Source organism: Callospermophilus lateralis, chromosome 5 (genome assembly GCF_048772815.1).
Source record: "Callospermophilus lateralis isolate mCalLat2 chromosome 5, mCalLat2.hap1, whole genome shotgun sequence".
Classification (NCBI taxonomy): Eukaryota; Metazoa; Chordata; class Mammalia; order Rodentia; family Sciuridae; genus Callospermophilus; species Callospermophilus lateralis.
Window position 1 is genome coordinate 55,780,078 of NC_135309.1, and position 22,210 is coordinate 55,802,287.

General features: G+C 31.9%; 1 protein-coding gene across 2 annotated transcripts in view; it reads left to right on the forward strand.

Annotated features, from left to right (window-relative positions):
• The window catches only part of Snx2 (sorting nexin 2), a 68,511-nt gene that overhangs the window by 41,499 nt on the left and 4,802 nt on the right, over positions 1-22,210 (forward strand). For both annotated transcript variants that reach the window (XM_076856675.2, XM_076856676.1), the window contains exons 4-11: positions 2,101-2,167; positions 2,318-2,361; positions 3,694-3,835; positions 8,084-8,162; positions 13,028-13,103; positions 14,036-14,149; positions 14,404-14,497; positions 16,037-16,242. In XM_076856675.2, coding sequence (XP_076712790.1) covers positions 2,101-2,167; positions 2,318-2,361; positions 3,694-3,835; positions 8,084-8,162; positions 13,028-13,103; positions 14,036-14,149; positions 14,404-14,497; positions 16,037-16,242 — 822 coding nt within the window. The remainder of the gene's footprint in view (positions 1-2,100; positions 2,168-2,317; positions 2,362-3,693; positions 3,836-8,083; positions 8,163-13,027; positions 13,104-14,035; positions 14,150-14,403; positions 14,498-16,036; positions 16,243-22,210) is intronic.

Sequence of the window (22,210 nt, forward strand, 5' to 3'; positions counted from 1 at the left end):
ATAGATTAAAGAAGTTGGAAGATCTTGATTCTGATTTTATTGCTACCACTTTTTAATCCAGTAACTTGGGCATATTATTTAACCTTCTTAAGTAGTTTGTCATTTGTGATTTTTTTAAAAAATATTTTTAGTTGTAGATGGACACAATTATCTTTATTATTTTATGTATTTCTATGTGGTGCTGAGGATCAAACCCAGTGCCATATATATAGTAGGCAAATTTTCTACCACTGAGCTACAACTCCAGTCCTGGCATTTCTGATCTTAATGATGATAATGTGTGCCTCTGAGGACTCCTATGTTGGTCAGGTAATATATGAAAGTACTTTGAAAACTGTTAATCACAGTAAAGTGGTATTTTGAGTAATTTTATTTGTAAAAGAATGTAATAAATGGTACTTAAAAGTTGTTATGTAGCATTTATTTTTAAAAGGAAGGACTATAAATCAATTGAAGATACAATCTCATGTTTTGGCAATAATTTTTGTTAAGATGCATTTGGAAAAGGAAAAAAATTATGGAGTGGAGGTTATTTAAGTGGCAAAATTACATATTTAAAAGTCATCCACATAGGCCAGATATGGTGGCACACTCCTATAATCACAGCTACTCTAGAGACTGAAGAAGGAGGATCACAACTTTGAGACCAGCCACGCTCGTCAGCCTATCAAGATCCTGTCTTAAAAATACAAAAATAAAAAGGATGGGGGATGTAGCTCAATGATAGAGTGTCCGCTGATTCTATCCCCACCAAAAACAAAGCCAAAAAAAGTCATTCTTAAAGAAATAGATCATTTAAATGACTACAATTAAGTAATAACCGCATACCCACAAGCAAAAATGTGAATGATCTAACAAGTATAATATTAAGGGAAATAAGACAGAAATGAGTACTTATACATGATTCCATGAAATGAACTTTTTAAAAAAAAAAAAAGCTAGTGAACAGAGTTAGAAGTCAGGATAGTAGTTATATTGGTAGGGTGAAGGAAAGATTATGACTGTAGGAGAATGTAAAAGGGCCTTCTGGACTGATTAATAGTGTTTTTTTCTGAACTCGGTTGAGTTTAGAAAGATGTATACACTTTATGAAAGTATATTGAGCTGTACCAATTTATATACTTTTCTGTGTGTGTTATAATTCAAAAAAGTTTTACTTAAAAAATCATACAAGAGGGCTGGGGTTACAGCTCAGTAGTAAAGTGCTTGCCTAGCCAATATGAAGCACTGAGTGTGATCCTCAGCACATCATTAAGATAAATAAATAAAATAAAGGTATTATGTCTATCTACATCTAAAAAATATTTTTAAAAAGTATACAAAAGGCAATCATTGAAGAAAAGATTCAGTTAGAAAAACTCAACTTTTTTATGGATAGATTGTTATTGCTTTGAAAATTTTGCTAAGTTAATAATCTCAGAGCTTTTTTATAATAAGAAAGCTTTCTTGCAGAACTGCTATCCAGTTGCTTTATAACAGCACTTAAAAGGTCTTTTCTATAGTCTTATAGGGTTATCATTTTTTTCTACTGACTGCTTTTTAAAATTGAACTTTATAGTTCTTTTATTGGCTTCTAGAGGAATGTGTCTTCACTTGGTATTTAGAAAAATTACAATGCCAATGTTGCTTTTAGGTATAATAATTTTTTGCAAGTATGTAAGATTCTACTGGTGAAAGTAATGACTATCTCCTAATTATTTAGAAACAGCTCTAACTTGAAGAAATACTGGTATTAAAAATAAGGAGTTAATAATTTTAAAAGTATGAATACAAAGATTCAGTATATTGGACAAAAAAAATTCCACAGTTTTTGTACAGAAAGTGAAAATATTTTTTCTACATCTGAGGAATTTTGAAGACACGAGATTTTTCCATTACTTCTCCAAATAATCCTTATCCTGTTATTTGTGTATTTTATTCTGTTTCTTTATATAATCAGGAAATGTGAAAGATTTTATTGTGTTTTTTTTCAGTGACTTCTTAAAATATTTTTATGACACCCTACTAGAACATATATGGTAAAAATTATAGTTCTTAGTGTTATGACAATAATATAAATTGGAATCTTCTTTAACACAAAAAGCAATTATTCTTTTCTAGATTGAAGAAGAAGCAAATGGAGATATTTTTGATATAGAAATTGGTGTGTCGGATCCAGAAAAAGTTGGTGAGTCAATATTAATTATATTTTGTACCTCTTTTTTATTAGTTTGACTGTTATGCCCCCCCCCCTTCTTTTTAACTAAATATGTCATTACAGTATTAAAATGGTACTGTTTTTAAGCACGTGGTTTTAAAAATAGTATTTGACTTATAGGTGATGGCATGAATGCTTACATGGCATATAGAGTAACAACAAAGGTAAGCCTTTGACTCTTTTTATAAAATATTGACCCCTTACTATATATAGTAGAGGATATGACAGTGATTATGGTTGACATGAACCCTGTCTTTGTAAAGGCTATCTTCACATAAAAATTACTAAGAAATTGTTACAGTGAGTTGTAAGTAATTTCATAGGTTGAGTGTTCTGTTTGAGTATGCAGGAAGGGAATTAATCTAGACCCAAGGGTCAGGAAAAACTTCTGAGCAAAGTAATATCTAAACCAAGACAAATATGATGGGAATGATTTGTGGGAGATGAAAAGAAAGTAGCAGAATGTTTGTTGCAGGCATAGGAATTTGCTGGTGAAAAAATGTAAGTAATGAAAGCATTGTGTTTTCTAGGACCTGTAAGAAGTGGTTCATAATTTAATTGTTTGGCCATAAGCTTTCATGTTTTATGAGCAGCACATACAGGAATTTGGGTTTCATCTTAAGTATAATGGAAAGCCATGAAAGAGGTTTAAGCAAGAGTATAATACTCTTAAGATTTTTGTTTTAGAAAGATCTCTGTGGCCTCAATATGAATTGGAAGGGTCAAGGTAGAGGTCAGGATTGCCAGTTAAGAGACCACTATTATTATTAAATTATCACATCTTAAAACAGAGTGTTTTGCAGCAGTCCCAGGTATAAGAAATAATGCTTGACATTAAGGAAATGGTTCTGGAAGTGAGAAAAATAAATGGCTTCTTAGACCTAGATGTAAGGAATAAGAAGAGGGATACTTAAGTTACTAAGTAGAGGAACTTTGTAATTGCGAAAGTGATCTCTCTAAAAAGACAGGTAGGGAGGAACAAAGTGAGTGTGAGATAAGATTTGTTAATTCAGTAAACAAATGTTTATTAAGTACTTTACTATGGTGTCAGCCTCTGTTACAAGCAAGAAGTATATTAGTATTAGTTAACAGTACAGTCAAGTGCTCTTTTTTTTATGGAACTTGTGTTTGAGTAGGGGAAAATATAGTGAGTTTGAGATGTCAATGAGATTTAAGTGGAGGTGTCCCTTAGGCATTTTGGAAATATTTGGACTGAAACTTAGAAGGAGATCTGTGCCAGAGGTAAAGATTTAAAATTCATTAACGGAAACAATCATTTGGGTTTTGTTGTTGTTGTTGTTATTTTGTTTTTTGAATTGTTAGAAGTCTATGTACCACATTAGATACTCTGCCTTCTTTTGCAAAGGAGAGCAGTGTTTGTGTGTGTGTGTGTGTGTGTGTGTGCGCGCGCGCGCGCGTTCGTAATTATTTATAGCATTAAATTCTGAATAATTCTGTACTGTTTAAAATTTGAAATACTTCTTCTTCACTTTTAGACTTCTCTTTCCATGTTCAGTAAGAGTGAATTTTCAGTTAAAAGAAGATTCAGTGATTTTCTTGGTTTGCACAGCAAATTAGCAAGCAAGTATTTACACGTTGGTTATATTGTACCACCTGCCCCGGAGAAGAGTATAGTAGGTAAGCATGAGTAAGCAAAAAAAAAAAATCCCTTTTAACTGAATACATTTATGCATTCCAGAATCATTCATTACCACCGTCTCAGTTGTAGAGATAATGGTAATTTAAACGTTCTATTATGATAATTGTGCATTTATTATATAAGAATATAATATTATTATATAAGAATTATTCTTATTATATAAGAATATATAGCTGGTAGTTTTATTTTCTAACACCTATGGTTCAGGTTTTGAATATTGGGTTAAAATTTACCAAGTTGAAAGCAGTTACAAACTGTAACCTTTTAGGGGAAGTAGAATACCATTTTACTGAGTCACACTCAGAATACTTAATGTTATTAATATATTAACAATTTTCAAAGAAGTGGAGATATTTGGACCTTAGCTTTATATTGTCCAAAAAGAACATTTGAGTTAGCCTTGCTTATATAAAAACTATTTAAACTTATCTTAGTTTATTTTATACCTCAATTTAATATTTAAAAACTATTCTATTTATACCAGTAATATTTAGTTAAGAAAATGCAGAAAATTTAAAAAGAAGAGGAAAACCTCCATTTCTTAAATTTTTTTAGTATTGGACTGGGGTTGTGGCTCAGTGGTGCAGTGTTTGTATAATATGTGTGAGGCTCTGGGTTTGATTTTCAGCACTACATATAAAAAAATAAAATAAAGGTCCATTGACAATTAAAAAATATTAAAAGAAAAAAATCAAAAACAATTTTTTAAGTATTATGCAGTCTTTTTTCAGTCCTTTTTTTCTTCAACTTTTCTTTATACTTAAGATAATTACTCTGAAAAATATTTGAAATGAATTTTGCTGATTTTTAAATTATTGGTTTTTACTTTTTTAAACATTTGATTTGAAAAGCATGTTTGGTTATTACTATTTTTTAGTTGTAGATGGACACATCTTTATTTTTATTTGTTTATTTTTATGTGGTGCTGGGGACCGAACCTGGGATCTCATGCATTCGAGGCAAGCACTCTGCCACTGAGCTACAGCCCCAGCCCTGAAAGCATTTTTATTGATATCATTCATTTGAAACCTGATGAGTTTGTAATATATTTTCTCTCTTTTAAAATTCATAAACCTAGTTGAGTAGTTCTTCAACTTTTTGGTCTCAAGAACCCTTTATTTCCTTTCTCTTTCTTTCTTGCTTGTTTGCTTGCTTTCTTTCCTTTCTCTTCTCTTCCTTTCTCTCTTCAGTGCTGGGGATTGAACCCAGGGCCTTGTGTGTATTAAGCAAGCACTTTATTACTGAGCTGCATTCCTAGGCCCTACATTCTTAAAATTTATTAAAGAGTCTTAAGAGAGCGTTTGTTTATGTGGGCTACATCTGTTGATACTTACTGTATTTGAAAAAATTATTTAATCTTATTTATTTAAAAGTAATAAACTTACTTTATGTTACACAAAATTTGTGAAATAAATTTGATGACAAAAACATTTAATAAGACAAAAAATTTTAAAACTTTTTGTAAATTCTAATTTCTACCTTAATAGAAAAATAGTTCTGCTCTTCTGTGCTTCTATACTCATTTATTGTGATATAACACATTAGCTAACCTTTATAAATTCCACTCTGGACACTGATTACAGAACAACAAAAGACAAACAGTTTAATATTATTATAGGGACTTTGTAGTCTCTAAAACCCTCCAGATATTCTGAACTAAGGAACTTAGGAAACTAAGATTAATCAAGGTTATCCTATATGCCAAAAGTCATATAACATGGCAGAGCTGAATTTTCTTCTTATTTCTGAACTTATACTCTTAACCACAATTCTATTTTGCCTCCTACTTTCAATTTGATTATTTCAATAGGATAATAATTTGCTTATTTCTTGCTTTTTAATTTTTTAATTTTGTTTTTGTTCTTTACCTAAAAAAGAAAACTTTTGTGGCAGGAGATTGAACCCAGTGCCTTGTACATGTTAGGCATGCACTCTACCACTAAGCTATACTCCTAGCCCCATCTTTCTGTTTTTTAAATATAACTTTTTCCCCCCCATGGTGCTGGAGATTAAACCCAGGACCTTGAGCAAGCACTCTACCAACTGAGCTATATAACTTTTAATGCTATATTATTGTAGAATTGTCTAAAAGACATTTAAAGTAGATTTAAATTGCTTAAAATTTATTTATATACTACTTCATTCAAGAAAAGAATTGAGGCAACTACATGTAATAATGAAAATGTATATCAATAAAGAAATTAGCAGGGAAAATATAGTCAAGAAATGTAGGATGAGGGGCTGGGGATGTGGCTCAAGCAGTAGCGTGCTCGCCTGGCATGCGTGCGGCCTGGGTTCGATCCTCAGCACCACATACAAACAAAGATGTTGTGTCTGCCGAAAACTAAAAAATAAATATTGGAATTCTCTCTCTCTCTCTCTCTCTCTCTCTCTCTCTCTCCCCCGCTCCCTCCCTCCCTCCCTCCCTCTCTCACTCTCTCTTTAAAAAAAAAAAAAAAAGAAAGAAATGTAGGATGAATTCAAGTAAAACAATTTTTTCCTAAAATCTTGAACAGTTATTAAAGATAGGTGACAAATTAATCTTTGAATTTTCTGGCAGCCAGCCAGCACTGTGTCTAGTTATTTTATAAATGTCTTGTTATTTATTAACTTTTAAATAAAAATGAATATATTGTCTAAGAAAAATTAAAAGACGGGTTTAATTACATAAACATTGTTTTTCAAGTATTAAATAGTGGAATAAGAGTGGTTACTTTTTGCCAAGAAGTCATGCACATAACCATTGCCACTTAATAGGACCTCATTTGACTGAAAAATACTATTCTATATAAACTATTAGAAAAACAAGTTGAAACTTTTAGGAGTGAACCAATTAAGATAAATTGTTGTTTTATTTTCCCACATTGTGCCATAATGGTTGCCTTTAGGGATGAGTGGATACATGAAGAAAAAAAGAAGCAAATAATTATATATTTGTGGGATTTTTTTATGGGTATATAAAATATCTGAAATAATTAACATCCCATATGCAGTAGACAAGGTCCATAATTTCAATTGTCCGAGTTTTCTTTTTCAAACCTTTATATTTTAATGAGATTTTTAGAAACAAAATATTAATGGTGATATATGTTAATTATTCACCAAATATATCAACCAGAATAAGAATTACATAGTTTTTTATAATATGTTTTTAAAGATGCTAATGTACTGTCCTTCTCTGCAGATTTGCCTGTTCAGGATTTTTTATATAAAGGGAATCATTCAATATATGGTTCTTGGTGATGGGCTTCATCTATTTACTATTGTTTTTTTCATGATTCTTCCATGTTACAGCTTGTATCAGTACTTCATTTCTTCAGAAAACATGTTTGAAAGGAAAAAGAATGGTGGGGGATCTGCAGCTTAATATATTAACATTAAAGTTGACAATGTAGAAATAATTAACATTTTTGTTTTTTTTGTTTTCTTTTGGTGCTGGGAATTGAACCCAGTGCCTCCACATGCTAAGTACATGCTCTGCCAGTTAGCTATACCCCAAGCCCAATTAACCTGATTTTTATTTTCAAAATTTGATGTGTTCTAAATGTCTGTGTTGAATGTGCTTATTCTTTCAACTGTTAGGAAACCTGTCATGTGCTGGTTGTGATGGCGTATGCCTATAGTCCCAGCTATTTGAGAGGCTAAGGTAGGAGAATTACTTGAGCTTTAGGAGTCCAAGGTCAGCCTGAGCAATATCAGTGAGACCCTACCTAAAAACAAAGTTTTGATAAATAAACAAGAACATGCTCTTTGAATCTGAATCCGGAAAATTTAGTAAATTCATGGGTTATGTTTATCTTTATTTACGTCATCCTGAAAATAAAGAGCCTTATTTATTGCTCATAATTAACTGCCTTAAAGATTCCATAACGCACATTATAGTAAAAACTTTTGAATTTACCAGGAGTGTAAAATATTGCAGATAAAGAACTTTTTGCTGCAAGTTTTTGTATAAATAATCAGTATGGGTCAAGAAACTACAAATAGCTCATTTTCTGTTTTATCTGTTCTTTCGTGTCCTAATTATTTATTTACCAAGTAGAAATGTTAGCATATCATGAGATTTAATTTTTCAAAATGTTTTGCTTTTTAAGTAACATAGCAGTTACCAATTTAGAAGCTTTTTTTTGTTAAGTTCAAATTCAAAGTATATTTTAAATTGTGAAGAAATGGTCATAAAAGACTTTTTCACAATAAAATCATCTCAACTCTCAACTTCTTCAAAGGTATGACCAAGGTTAAAGTAGGTAAAGAAGATTCATCATCCACAGAGTTCGTAGAAAAACGGAGAGCAGCTCTTGAAAGGTAATTCTAGATAGTAATACTTTATTACTCTCATAAGTCTAATTTATTACTTATGATACAACTGTATTTTAATGCTTATTTTTTTTAACTACCACTTGATGGCTCTTAAGAGTACTTTAAACTTTTAAAAATTGCTTCTTTTAGCAGTACAATAATGTATTTGTTGTGATTCTATTAATCCTCATGAATAGTCTAACAAAATAACATCTGTTTTGCTTCATATGCTATAAGCAGGAATATAAATATATGAGTTAAATGAGTATAGAATTATATCATAGATGTAGATACCAAGGCACTGAGAAACTTCTAGACTTGTAAAGGAAAACATGGTAGTTGTGATTGGGGATAAAGAGTTGATAAAATGTTTGGATAGGGCTGAGGATGTAACTCAGTAATAGAGTTCTTGCCTAGCATGGGTGAGGCCCTGGTTTAAATCCACAACACTACAGGAAAAAAAAAAGGTTTGGGTAAAAATAATCCCACTTTGGTATTTAGATTCTTAGGAAGTTATACCATATATGGTATGAACATTATTCAGTACAATGAAAATTGCAATGTGTTCCCCTTTTGTGTATTTTTTCATTCCATGCTATGCTAAAAATGAGAAAACAAATTTGAAACTATCCTTGACTTTTCAGAACCTATCATGGTAATTATTTCCTTTTAGCTTAAAATCAGTATTGGGGGGGTAGGTAGGACAGGCTTTAAGGATACACACACATACACCACAACCCCCACCCCCACCCCAGGGTACAAATTATTTTTTTAAACTATTTTCAAGGCAACTTATTTCTGGTGTTTAGTAATAAATTGTTCACATTTTTTAAAAATGCCACAGAAAAGTCAGGTTTAAACAGCATGCAGTAAGAAAAACTAAAGAATATGCAATTTTAAAATCTTATGCTAAAGAATATTAGAAGGCAGAATTGTATTTATGAAACCAGCAATTCCCCTGAAAATTGAAATTGCAGAAGTTTAGGTTGGCCATTAGAATTGATTGTATTGTAGGTAGGGGATACAGACAGAATATTTGTAAGAATAAAGGTACATAATGTTTTGCCTTGATTTCACTTAGTCCTTCCTGAAAGTGTAACCATGACCCTTTGAGAAACCTTTCAAGTCTTATTTTTCTATGAGTAAATTTGAAATATTTCAGATGGCATGCTTGATAAGGAACTTAATGAAGATTTATTGTACCAAGGACATATAATTTATTTTTACATTCTACTTTCTGCTAACTTGATGGCATTATATAGTACTTTGCATACCTCTATGTAGGATAAAACATTCCATGTATATACTCCATGTAGCATAAAACACTTAGTATAACATATAAGGAAAAGTTGTTCCTCTAGAAAAAAATGACTACAGAAAATATAAGTATAAACATACAGAAGCAAAGGAATTCATTTCTTTAGCTTTACCCTAGTCCCATTTCTTCTGTCATAACCAGTTTTATTCACTTCTTGAACACAGTTTTATAATGTGTACAAGATTTTAAAACTGCATTTTTTTTACCCTTTTATATATCTGACTTATAAAAGTGATTTTTATGTGACATTTAAAAATTTTTAAACATTAGAGCAGGCCTCTAGTAATCAGGGAAATATTTCTTTGTGTTTCACTTTATTTATTTAATTTAGAGAATCCAGATGACTATTTTTAATGAAAAAGTAAACATCTGGTATTACAAGTTAGGAAGAGTGAAATAGCCAAGTACCACTCAATGCCATATTCAATAAAGTAAGCAGAGACTACTTTATTAAAAGTATACCTAAGATAGCTTGCTTGATTTTCTTAAGAGTACTTTGTACCTTATCTTAACATATAGTGAATTTATTTTATAGGTAAAAATACACTTTGGCAAATATATGCTTAGAAATTTGGAGGAGCGTAATAATAGCATACAAGATTTATAATTCATTTTGTAATTCAAGTCTATACTGTCCTACACTCTGTGATCTTGGGCAAGTTACTTAAATATAACCTTTCTTAACTTTAAAGTGTAAGTGAATCAGAATTGTGTTTGTCTCAAGAACCTAAAAACCCAATTGGCAAGGTCTAAGAAGTTAGTATAGATTAATTAATCCACTCTTTCATATTAAGAAATTTGGAGATAGGAAGCTGTTCAGAATTATCTAATTCATCAGGGAATGCTAGTGCTTCCATCTGATATCTGGAACATAACCATTTCTCATCAGTCTAGTGACTACTGGTCCAAAGGTCTTAATTAACTGCAGTAGTTTCCTAATTGGTCTCGTCACTTTCATCTTTGGCACTTCTACTTTTTTTTTCTTTTCTTTTTTTTTTTTTTTTTTCAAATATAGCAGCTAGCATAATCCTTTAAAAACATAAATCAGATCATATTAATATCTGATTTCAATCAATATAAGTCAAAGTCCTTATAACAGACCTCCCAAGTTTTCCTGACCTGAATTTCCCACTCTGTTATCTATTTGATCTCATATTTTCCTTGATCACTCACTGTGCTCTGGGCCACACTGATCTTTTTGCACTCCAGGTATTTTCCTACTTCAAGTCTTTGTACTCACTCTGCCTAGAATGCTTTTGTTCTTTAGGCATCTGCATGCTGACTCCCATCCCTTCTTCAGTTGTAAATGTCTCCTTCAAGTCTGTTCTGATCTTCAGCTTTATTCTATTTAAATTGCAACCACCATGTCTTACACCTTTGGTTCTATGTACCCTGTTTTACCCTTTCTTTTTTATAGCACTTGCTGCCTTTTCAAATCCTACATAATTTATGTTTGTTATATTTACAGTTTGTCTTTTTCTAAACTCTTAAGCTCCACTGGGGAAAACATCTCAGTGTGTTTTATTGAATGATGTATTTCAGGTACCCAGAACAATACCTAACATATAGTAAGTGCTCTGTAAATATTTGTCGAATGAACAAATGAATGTCATTCAAGACCCAGACTCTTTCTGCCTTTCTATTCTCATCATTAGCACTTCTCTTCTTTTTTTTTCTTTTCTTTTCATTCTGTTTTTTGGTTTTGGTTTTGGTTTTGGGGAGGGGAATGCTAGGGATTGAACTCAAGGCTTCTCTTCATCTTTTTTTTATATTTTTATATTTATAGCTTTCTCTGATATTATTTCTGAATTGGTGTATATGTATGAATGCTCATTGTTTTAAAATCCAGTTTACACTTCTGTTCTCAATTATAACATGATATAAGCTATACATATATTTTTAGTTAGTTGCTCTTTGCTTAAAAAAGAAGGAAAAGTTTTACTGTTCTTTTCTAGAATATAATTTTCCAAAACTGATTCCTCAGAAAGCTAATAAGTGGTAGGATGAAAAATGGGATCTATAGTCAACAGAGTTTTATTAACACAGAATTTAACAATTATACCAGGTTTATTTCCTATTGGACTTAGAGCACCAACTTGATACCAGTCAATATGAATCTTAAAGAAAGGTGTATGTATGTATGTATTATATTTCAAACATTTTTAGAATTAATCTTTTTGATGGAGTATTTCATGGGACTAGTAATCACTTTGGAAAACTGTTTCAGAATATAGGTAGTATTAGATATTTTCATTTAGGGTGAAATGTTGAAGTGTTCTTAAAGATTAAGTCAGATGTTTTGTCTTCCTTTCTGCTTGTTCATTTTACAAATATGTAATTGCCTGTTATTTGCCAGCACTAAATTGAACAACTTATGCAAACTGCCTTTAGGTAATACATAGTACAAACAATAATTTCTTTAATAGAGTTGGGGGAGTTTCATTATTAAAATTATAAGTCAAATTCTAGTGGGATGATACCGACTTATTTTAAACTTTAAAGTTAATGTTCTCACTGCATTTTTTTTGGCTTTATTATATAAGCAATAAAATTCTTTTAAACCACATATCTGGGCTGGGGATGTGGCTCAAGTGGTAGCACACTTGCCTAGCATGCGTGCGGCCTGGGTTCAATCCTCAGCACCACATACAAACAAAGATATTGTGTCCGCTAAAAAATAAATAAATAAATAAAACCACATATCTACTAAATGATCTGTTTCTAGCATAATAACTTCTTATGTGAACTACCAATTTATAATGAAGCTTAATATGGTATATGATTTACATAAATGTGTAAAGACAGATTAACATTTAAACATTGATAAAATAGTTACGATTATTGTATAGAGTTTGGCTGTGGAGAAAGAGACTAAACAAGAATTATAGGTATGTATTACTGCACCCAGAGCTAATAGTGATTTTGATAATAATGTTTCTCTATTGCTTTTTCACTTCTACTTTATATATCATATTTACAGAAGTATTAAAAACTTAAAAATACAATTATTGAAGAAACTGTAGTTGTGTGCCAGAGTTGATTGTGTAATTTAAATCTGTTAACAAGCAAAACATTGGTAGACTGTTTTGAATTTTGGTAATGATAGCAATTACTCTTGTTAAGTTTTACTCTTGTTAAAATGTGTGTGTGTCTCATATATGTAAAATATAGAAATATGTATCTTAGGACTCTAAAATTGTAACTGGAAACAATATTAACTATATCTAAATATGAAATTATTAAACTCATATAACCTTTTAAATTCTAATACTTTATAGTAAGAAGTTTGATAAATGATTTAACCACTTCCCACTTTTATCCTTACCTTCTGCCATTTCTTACTTAATTATGAAAAAGGTATTATATCAATTTTAAAAGATTAACTAAAAGCTTTTTAATTAGTAGAATCTTATAAGATTCTAATTAATTATAGTGAGAGTAGACTAATAAGGGGCAGACTGAGGACACCTTTTTACTGCATTTTAAAATTTTTATTTTGTTGAAATACAATTTAAAATACTAATAAAGGGAGAAATTTTATTCTTAAATCTAGGTATCTTCAAAGAACAGTAAAACATCCAACTTTACTACAGGATCCTGATTTAAGGCAGTTCTTGGAAAGTTCAGAGGTATTTGTTCTACTTTAAATTTTTGTATATGAAGTTTCTCATTTGTATTTATCATTATAATTTATATAAGAATAATCAGTAAATAATTGGATTAATAGATGAAATAAGGCAGTGGGTTTTTTTCACCTAATGAATTAATTACTTAACTAAATTACTAGCAAAATAGTTTCTTTAAAGTTGATATTTATAGGATGATCAGTCCCTTTCTTGAAAATTTAAAACCAAGTTGAACAGAATGATTTGTAAACTAACTTCAAATGCCCTAAGTTGTTAGTTAGGTATCTTGTTGAAATAAATTTATTCAGACTTCATTTTTAGACAAAGTTGAATATGTGTCTGCATTCTAATATCTTTATTAAGGTTTCAAAATGCAAATATGTAGTTTGAAAAAGCCTGAACTATAACCATGCTACTCTTTATATTTTGAGATGTTTGGTACATTTTGGGCTTTTAATAACAGTTAAGAATTCTAATTGTTAGTGCTTGAGGGTTTTTTTAAGGAATTGTCTCAGAATTTTTTAAAAACTCAAAACCACATGATCCTAACTGAACATAAGGAGATTTTTCTCAAGACTTTCTTCTTTTCTTATAAACAGTTTATTTCTGCTAGCAAACAGGTGGCCAGTGTTAGGATACTTGGCAATTTCTTAATATATTTTGACAAATGGTGTTTGTTCCATCTAAATGTAAACGTACAGAAGAAAAGCAAATGGAAAGTCTATTTTTTAAGTTTTCCTTTGAGAATGTACAAGTAGTGTATTTGAGAAATTAGATCTCACTATTGAAATGTATAAGAGTGAAGAAAATACAGCCTCTTTTTTTTCTTTTCTTTTTTTTTTTTTATTTTAGGAAGGGAGGGATCCCTTTTGTGCCCAGTTAAACCTCTAGGCTTTTAACCGGTTTGTTTGCCCTTATTTGTCATTCAATTCCAGCTGCCTAGAGCAGTTAATACTCAGGCTCTGAGTGGAGCAGGAATATTGAGGATGGTGAACAAGGCTGCCGACGCTGTCAACAAAATGACAATCAAGATGAATGAATCGGATGCAGTAAGAGCTGATTTTTCGACTTGAATAATGAGATGAATTAATGAGCCCAACAATTGCATTTTAAAGCTGTACAAGTAGAAAATAGGATATTAATTTGCTTATTGAGTTTAGTTCTCAGCCACATCAGATGACCACCATGGTTATACACGGTTAATTTGTTGCTTTAAAACAAGGAATGTAGCTTGGTATTGGTAACCTAATTTACAGTGGTTTGTTCTTCCTAAATTAACCCCATTTTTCATTTTTTTTCTTAGTGGTTTGAAGAAAAGCAACAGCAATTTGAGAATCTAGACCAGCAACTTAGGAAACTTCATGCCAGTGTGGAAGCCTTGGTCTGTCATAGAAAAGGTTTGTTTACTTTGTTGCTTGGATGTTTACCATCATAAAACTAATGAAAATATTTTATTTAAATTTTACTAAAAATGCATATTCTGAAGTTATTAAGGAAGAGAGAAATAATAGTTTAAGAGTGCCTTCTGTTTTAATTTTATTACTAAAAATTTTGTCTTATTTTTATCTAACTTCTGGTTTAGGTATAGAAGCTTATATAAAAGTATATTTGAATTTTGGATGAAAACTATTATTCATTTGATTAATTCCTTGTTGATGTATTTACAGTTTAACAGATGAAGTTGTCTCATTGGTAACTTTAATTATATTTAAAACATGAGAGATTCCAAAATTGGTATATGAAAATTTTCATGAAAGTATTTGTTTTCTGCCTCTATTTCCTGGAAAACATTTTGAAGTATTTTCTTCGTTTTCAAACTAAAGTATTTAAAAATATGAGGTTTTTGTTTTTGTTTTTGTTTCTTTGGCTGGCATGGAGCATAAAACTTCCCATAAATTTTGAGTTGTAAGTTTTTAATCCACAATGAAGTGGGGTTTTTTGGTGGGGTGGGGATATGTTAATTTTAAAGACATCGAGGCTTTATCAGTTTTCCAAAATATTTAATAAGTAATTTTGTATGTGACATTACTAGTAATACATTTTGTTAAGATAATTAACAGAAACCTACTAATACATTTATTATTGAAAGTATTTTGTCACAGCTTTGTCATTTGTATTATACATGTTTTAGGGAATGGGCTATGAAGGTTCTTTTAGATTCTGTACAATGTAGAGTAACAACAATTTTTAGGCAATGTAATTGCTAGTTGTTGGTAGCATCCATCCTGTTAATTTTTTTTTAATTGAAATATCCAAAATGGTCATGCGAAAAATCTTTTTTAGAAATTCTATTTTACGGAAAATTATTGCACAAGAAAGAAAAAAAGACAAAGGTGGACATGAATTGTTTCTACAATTCTACCTTATTTTTCTTTGGTTAGCTAAATAATATTCTCATTAAAAATTGCAGACATTATTTTCAGTGACAAATATTTAAAGGCCAAAGAATTATAAATCAATCATCACCTTAATGCTTCACTTATTAAAAATGCATTTCTTATGTTTTTTAGGAATGGACAAAGAATGAGTATTTGGGGGAGAAAAGGAAGAAAGATTGTTATGTTTTATTTATTTAAATATAGTATATAACCTGAAAACATAAGCAATAATTCTTCTTTTGTTTTCTTTGTCTTTTTTTTTTCTTTTTTCTTTTTTGCAGTGCTGGGAATCAAATCCATGGCCTTGTACATGTTAAGCAAGTACTCTAACACTTAGCTACATTCCCAGCACCAGCAGTGATTATTAATTTTCAGTAGCTTTGTGAGCATTTTGCACTATTGCTTAAGGCATTTTAGTAACTATTTCTGTTAATTAATTTAAAATATTATTCAGCCAGTTCATCAGTACATAAAATTTGGAGAGAATGTAGAAAATCAATACAATATTTTATAATTTTGCTAACAAATGCTTAAAGTAAGCCCTTTTTTTTATTTCAGAACTTTCAGCCAACACAGCTGCCTTTGCTAAAAGTGCTGCCATGTTAGGTAATTCTGAGGATCATACTGCTTTATCTAGAGCTCTGTCTCAGCTTGCAGAGGTTGAGGAGAAGATAGACCAGTTACATCAAGAACAAGCTTTTGCTGACTTTTACATGTTTTCGGAACTACTTAGCGACTACATTCGTCTTATTGCCGCAGTGAAAGTAAGCCCTGTTTTGCAATCTTTCTTGCATTTGCTTCAGTGTAGTTTGCTTTAAAAAGAATATGGTTTCCAATTCGGCATGTATGTAAGTATGTAAATTCTAAATAATACTAGATAGAAAAAGACTTTAAACTGTTTTGTAACTCAGTTTATTTATTTTATTTATTCTAATTTGTTATATATGACAAAATACATTTCAATTCATAGTATACATATAGAGGACAATTTTTCATGTCTCTGCTTGTACACAAAATAAAGTCACACCATTCATGTCTTCATATATGTACTTTTGGTAATGATGTCCATCTCATTCCACTGTGTTTCTTACCCCCATGCCCACTCCCTTACCCTCCCTCCCCTTTGCCTTATCTAAAGTTCCTCCATTCCTCCCATGCGCCCGTGCTCCCCTCCAATTATGGATCAGCATCCTCATATCAGAGAAAACATTCGGCATTTGGTTTTTTGGGATTGGCTTACTTCACTTAGCCTAATATTCTCCAAATCCATCCATTTACCTGCAAATGCCATGACTTTATTCTCTTTTATTGCTGAGTAATATTCCATTGTGTATATGTACCACAGTTTCTTTATCCATTCATCTACTAAAGGACATCTAGGTTAGTCCCACAATTTAGTATTGTGAATTGTGCTGCTTTAAACACTGATGTGGCTTCGTCACTGTAGTATGCTGTTTTTAAGTCCTTTGTGTATAAACCGAGGAGTTGGATAGCTGGGTCAAATGGTGGTTTCATTACTAGTTTTCCAAGGAATCTCCATACTGGTTGCACCAATTTGCAGTCCCACCAGCAATGTATGAGTGTGCCTTTTTCCCCACATCCTTACCAATACTTATTTTTGTTTGTATTCTTATAACTTAGTTTTTTTAACAGAGTTAATATTTTTAAGAGATCTAAGGAAAGTCAGATAAGAGAAAGTATTATATATATTTATTATATATTCATATTTACAAGTTTGCAACTAACTATTAGCATTTGCTTGATCATTCTGCAGTAACTAAAACTACCTACTAAACTCAATATTATCATTAGTAAATTAAAGCATATAATAAGAAATAGGATAAAGCCATAAATGATTGTTGAAGTGAATATATTTCGTGGTGTTTTTAGCATGGTTCAAATTGCAGTCAGACTTTCTGTTTATTCAAATGTGTAGTCACCATTATCTGTAGATGAGATGGGTCTACACTAGATCATAGATTATGTTACCTAATGATAATGTTTAAATATGAATAATAAACTTTCTGAATAGTTGGGAAAGTAATCCAGTTTAACAAAGTACTGTTGTATACATATCTTTAGTATTTGGTACTTAAATTGAACATTATTCAGTCTTTCATGTTTTGCAAATAATGTTTCATAATAATGTTATGGTATCATGGGCTGGGGTGTGGGGCGGGGGGATCTAGGTATTTACCTTTTACCTTGAATGCAAACATTCTAAATAAGTACAAAGACCTTGTTCTTTGTTATTTTGGGGGGGTAGGGTGGTAACTGGAGATGGAACTCAAGGTACTCAACCACTGAGCCACATCCCCAGCCCTATTTTGTATTTTATTTAGAGACAGGGTCTCACTAAGTTGCTTAGTGCTTCACTTCTGCTGAGGCTGGCTTTGAATTCTCAATCCTCCTGCCTCAGCCTCCTGAGCCATTGGGATTATAGGCGTGTGCCACCGCACCCAGCTTGTTCTTTGTTTTTTAATGCAAATTTTGTTCAGCTAAAGTCTGTGATTAAATAATAATTTATCTACAATAAGAATATTGATACATGCCAACTCATTGAGGATTTTGCTTTCAAGATAACATTGACAGTTATTACTAGAAGGCTCTTGGATCAGAATGGTGATTGCTTAGATTTGATTAAATTAGCAATTTTGCTTGTATATGTAGACAACTTTTGATATACAAGTCAGTTTATAGATGATGACTCATTCCTGAACTCCTAAGTCTCACCTCCCAGTAGCATGAAGAATGATTGTAAAAGAGTATGTAGGTCAAAAAAAAAAAGAGAGGGGGCAGTCTGTGAGGAATACCTGATAAGAGGTAATCTGGGAAAAGACCCTTGGCAGGGATGGCCTGCCTGTTTTGTTTTCTCATACAGCTTTCAGCATACTACGTAAGTCTTATGTTATATTTTATAAAATTAATTATATTCGTGGTTTTCAAAATTTTACAGAGCACTGGCACCAAAAGAAGTACTGCAGTCAGCTAAGTTTGGAAAACAGTAGCATCCCTAAGGAGATTTAGAGTATATATAAAAGGTTCAGAACTGTCTAGTAAGGAAAAGAAAATAAGTTATTTAATTGTTTGATCCAGAGGCTTTTAAATTCATATGAACAAGAAGTGTTTTTCTGCCAGATGTTGTGATATATACCCATGATCCTGTTCAGTCAGGAGGCTGAGGTAGGAGGATCACTGATTTGAGGCCAGCCTCACAACTTAGTTAGCTCGTCAACATCTTAGTGAGACACTGCCTTTAAAAAAAATAAAAATAAAAATCCAGGCATGGTGGTGCACGCTTGTAAACCCAGTGGCTTGGAAAGCTAAGGCAGGAGGATCACAAGTTCAAAGTCAGCCTTAGCAATGGTAAGGTGCTAAGTAACTCAGTGAGACCCTGTCTCTAATAAAATACAAAATAGGGCTGGGGATGTGGCTCAGTGGTCAAGTACCGCTGAGTTAATCCCCAGTTCCAAAAAAAAAAAAAATTCAGAAAGCCCCTCTTTTGCAAGTACATGGCTTCTGCTATTTAGGATTACATATTTTAGTACTATTATTGCAAACTTTGTTGGGTATTGAACTTCTGAGAGCCATTAGAGTATGGCCAGAGATCTCAGACAATGGTTTTCAATGCTTTTAGCATGAGAACATGTCTTAGTTTTTATGGGAGATCCTAAGTTACAAAATATGTAAATATTTTTAATAGTGTATATAAATACACAAACACGCTATTAATTGTTTCCCAAGAAATTTAAAAGATTTATTGTTTGACTATAAATACTCTGCAACCTTTTAGAACCCTAAGAAACAGGATAGCATACATTCAAAGTCACTGAATTGAAATATTATAATAATTAATTAAAACTGCAGCAACAAATTTCTTGTGTCACAGCTACAACCTTGATTGACCTAGACTAGCTTGCAAACAAAAATATTCCATAAATTGGCACAGGATGGAGGCACAAAATGAATGATATAAATCTTACTACTTTTATGGAAAAGGTTAGTGCTACTGGAGTGGGTTAATATCTGGATGGGTTAGTATCTTTACATACAAAAGGAAACATTAAGTTAGGATTTAATTGATTTAAGATAGCATTGCTAGAACTTGTGAGAATCTCAAGTTCAAGGCCAGCCTCAGCAATTTTAGGAGGCACTGTCTCAAGACTCAAAATTTAAAAAAATTAAAAAGGGCTGTGGATGTGGCTTAGTGTCTGGGTTCAATCCATGGTACAGAAAAAAAGTATTTTACTCTCATAATTTTGAAACTAGGAGTACTTTGGGGGTTAGAGTACATTGCCAAGGACATAAGAAACTGAGGCCTAACCAAAGAGAAAAATGTTATTGATTTCAAACTACCATCAACATAAGTGTTCCTTTTTCTTCTACCCAATGATGAAGGGTTTTTTGGGTAAAAGTTGTAATTTCTCTAGTTAATGTAAATGTAAAGCATCTTTAACATACAACGATCCTTTTACTTTTTTTCTTCTTCTTTTTTTTTTTTTTTCTTTTTGCAGGACTGGGGATTGAAACCAGGGGTTGCATCTGCTAGACAAGTGCTCTGCCACTGAGTTACATCCTCATCCCTTTTTATTTTCTGATTCTTTTTTATTGTCTGTTCTTTTAAAAACAAGAATAGAAAAATGAAGAAAAAGTTATTTTGTATCATTAGGATTATTTTTTCATTTCCTTCCTGAAATAACCTGACTTTAGTATTAAGTGTGTGCATTTGTACTACAGTAAACATCTGATGGCTCTGAAGCATTTTGAGATAATAAACTGGGCAGGGACCAAATTAGTTTAAATTTAGTATATCAGTGAAGAAACTAGTATGTATATCATAAAAACAAATGTTAAAATTAAAGAACTTTTAAAAAAATAATATTTTTCTCTGTATTGGGTTGTATATTTTTTTTCCCTCTGGTGCTAAGGATTGAACCCAGGGATGCTTTACCACTGGGGTACATTTTCTAGCCCTTTTTATTTTTTATTTTGAGACTGAGTCTCAATAAGTTTATGAGGTTAGTCTAAATTTTATGATCCTCCTGCCTCAGTCTCCTGAGTTACTGGGATTTCTGCCACACCTGGCCTAGACTGGTATATATTTTAAGTAATCAAATTATTACTGAACAGAGAAGTTCATAAATGGAGAGTTTATGGCTGGGCGTGGTGGTACATGCCTGTAGTCCCAGCAACTCGGATGCTGAGGCAGGATCACAAGTTCAAAGCCAGCCTCAGCAAAAGCAAGGTGCTAAGCAACTCAGTGAGAGCCTGTTTCTAATAAAATACAGAATACGGCTGGGGATGTGGCTCAGTGGTTGAGTTCAATCCCCTGTACGTATGTACATATGCACCTACCTACCAACCTACCTACATAAATTAGATAGATAGATAGATAGATAGATAGATAGATAGATAGATAGATAAAATGAAGAGCTTATATGTTTCTGTTCTCCTAGAGAAGAGTTGGGCCTAAAATCTTAGTATTACTCTTTTTATTGTACATGTGTTTGTGTATGTATCTCTTTGTAAGAGATGAAAGGCAGGGATTATTTCTTTTAAATTATATTAACTTTTAAAAAACTATTTATGTTCGATGTATTACTCTTATTCCTTCATTTCCTCCATTCACTTGTTCTTGCTCTCTCAAATTAAGTTTGGCCCAAAGCGAAGTTAAATTTTTTTTTTCAAATAATTTTTAGTTGTAGATGGACACAGTGCCTTTATTTTATTTTATTTTTTTATTTTTACGTAGTGCTGAGGATCAAACCCAGGGCCTCACAGGTGGTAGGCAAGCACTCTACCACCGAGCTCCAGCTCCACTCCCATGTAGTTAATTCTTAGTGGTCTTTAGTACCTGTAAATAAGATACTTTACTGTTTCTTCATACAAAAATGTTTCTTTCACTGTTAATAATCAAAGTAACTTTTGTTTCACCTAATTTACTCATGTTTATTTAATTGTTCAATTAGAAAATACTAAAATAATATACCTTCAACATCAAGCTAGAAAATTAATTCTTAGTAGATCCCATCCTATTGATTGCCGCCCCACCATGATGGGGATCAAATCCAAAGCCTTGTGCAGGCTAGGCAAGTGCTCTGCCACTGAACTATATCCCCAACCCCACCATCAGTTTTTTCCTAAGATTTCTAACTACTCTTATTCCTTCATTTCCTCCATTCACTTGTTCTTGCTCTCCCAAATACCTTGAAACAAGTCAATAGATTTGGTTGACTCTAAGAGTTTCTTTGTCAACTTCATTCAGTTCTGCAGACCAAATATAGACAAATGTATGATTTTGACTTTTTCATGTTGCGTATTACTGACCCCACTTCATTTTGTTAAACTTTTTTTTTTCTTTTGAGGTATTGGGAATTGGAATCAGGGTGCCTACCTCTGAGCTACATTCCCAGTCCTGTTGTTCATTCATTCATTGCAATACTAGATTTTGAACCCCAGGGATACTTAACCACCTAACTATACCCCCAACCCTATTTTGTACTTTTTTTTTTTAAACAGGGTATCTCACTAAGTTTCCCAGACTAGCCTCAAACTTGGACTGCCTTAGCCTCCCAAGGGATTACAGGCATTTGCTAATGCACCTGGCTAAACCTTTACTTTTAATCCACTTGTATTTGTTGCTACTGGATTCTCCTCTACCATATTTTTACTTAGCTTCCTGTTTTACTTAAGTTTCCTGTTCCTGAGTTTTTCTCATTTTTTAAATTTCTG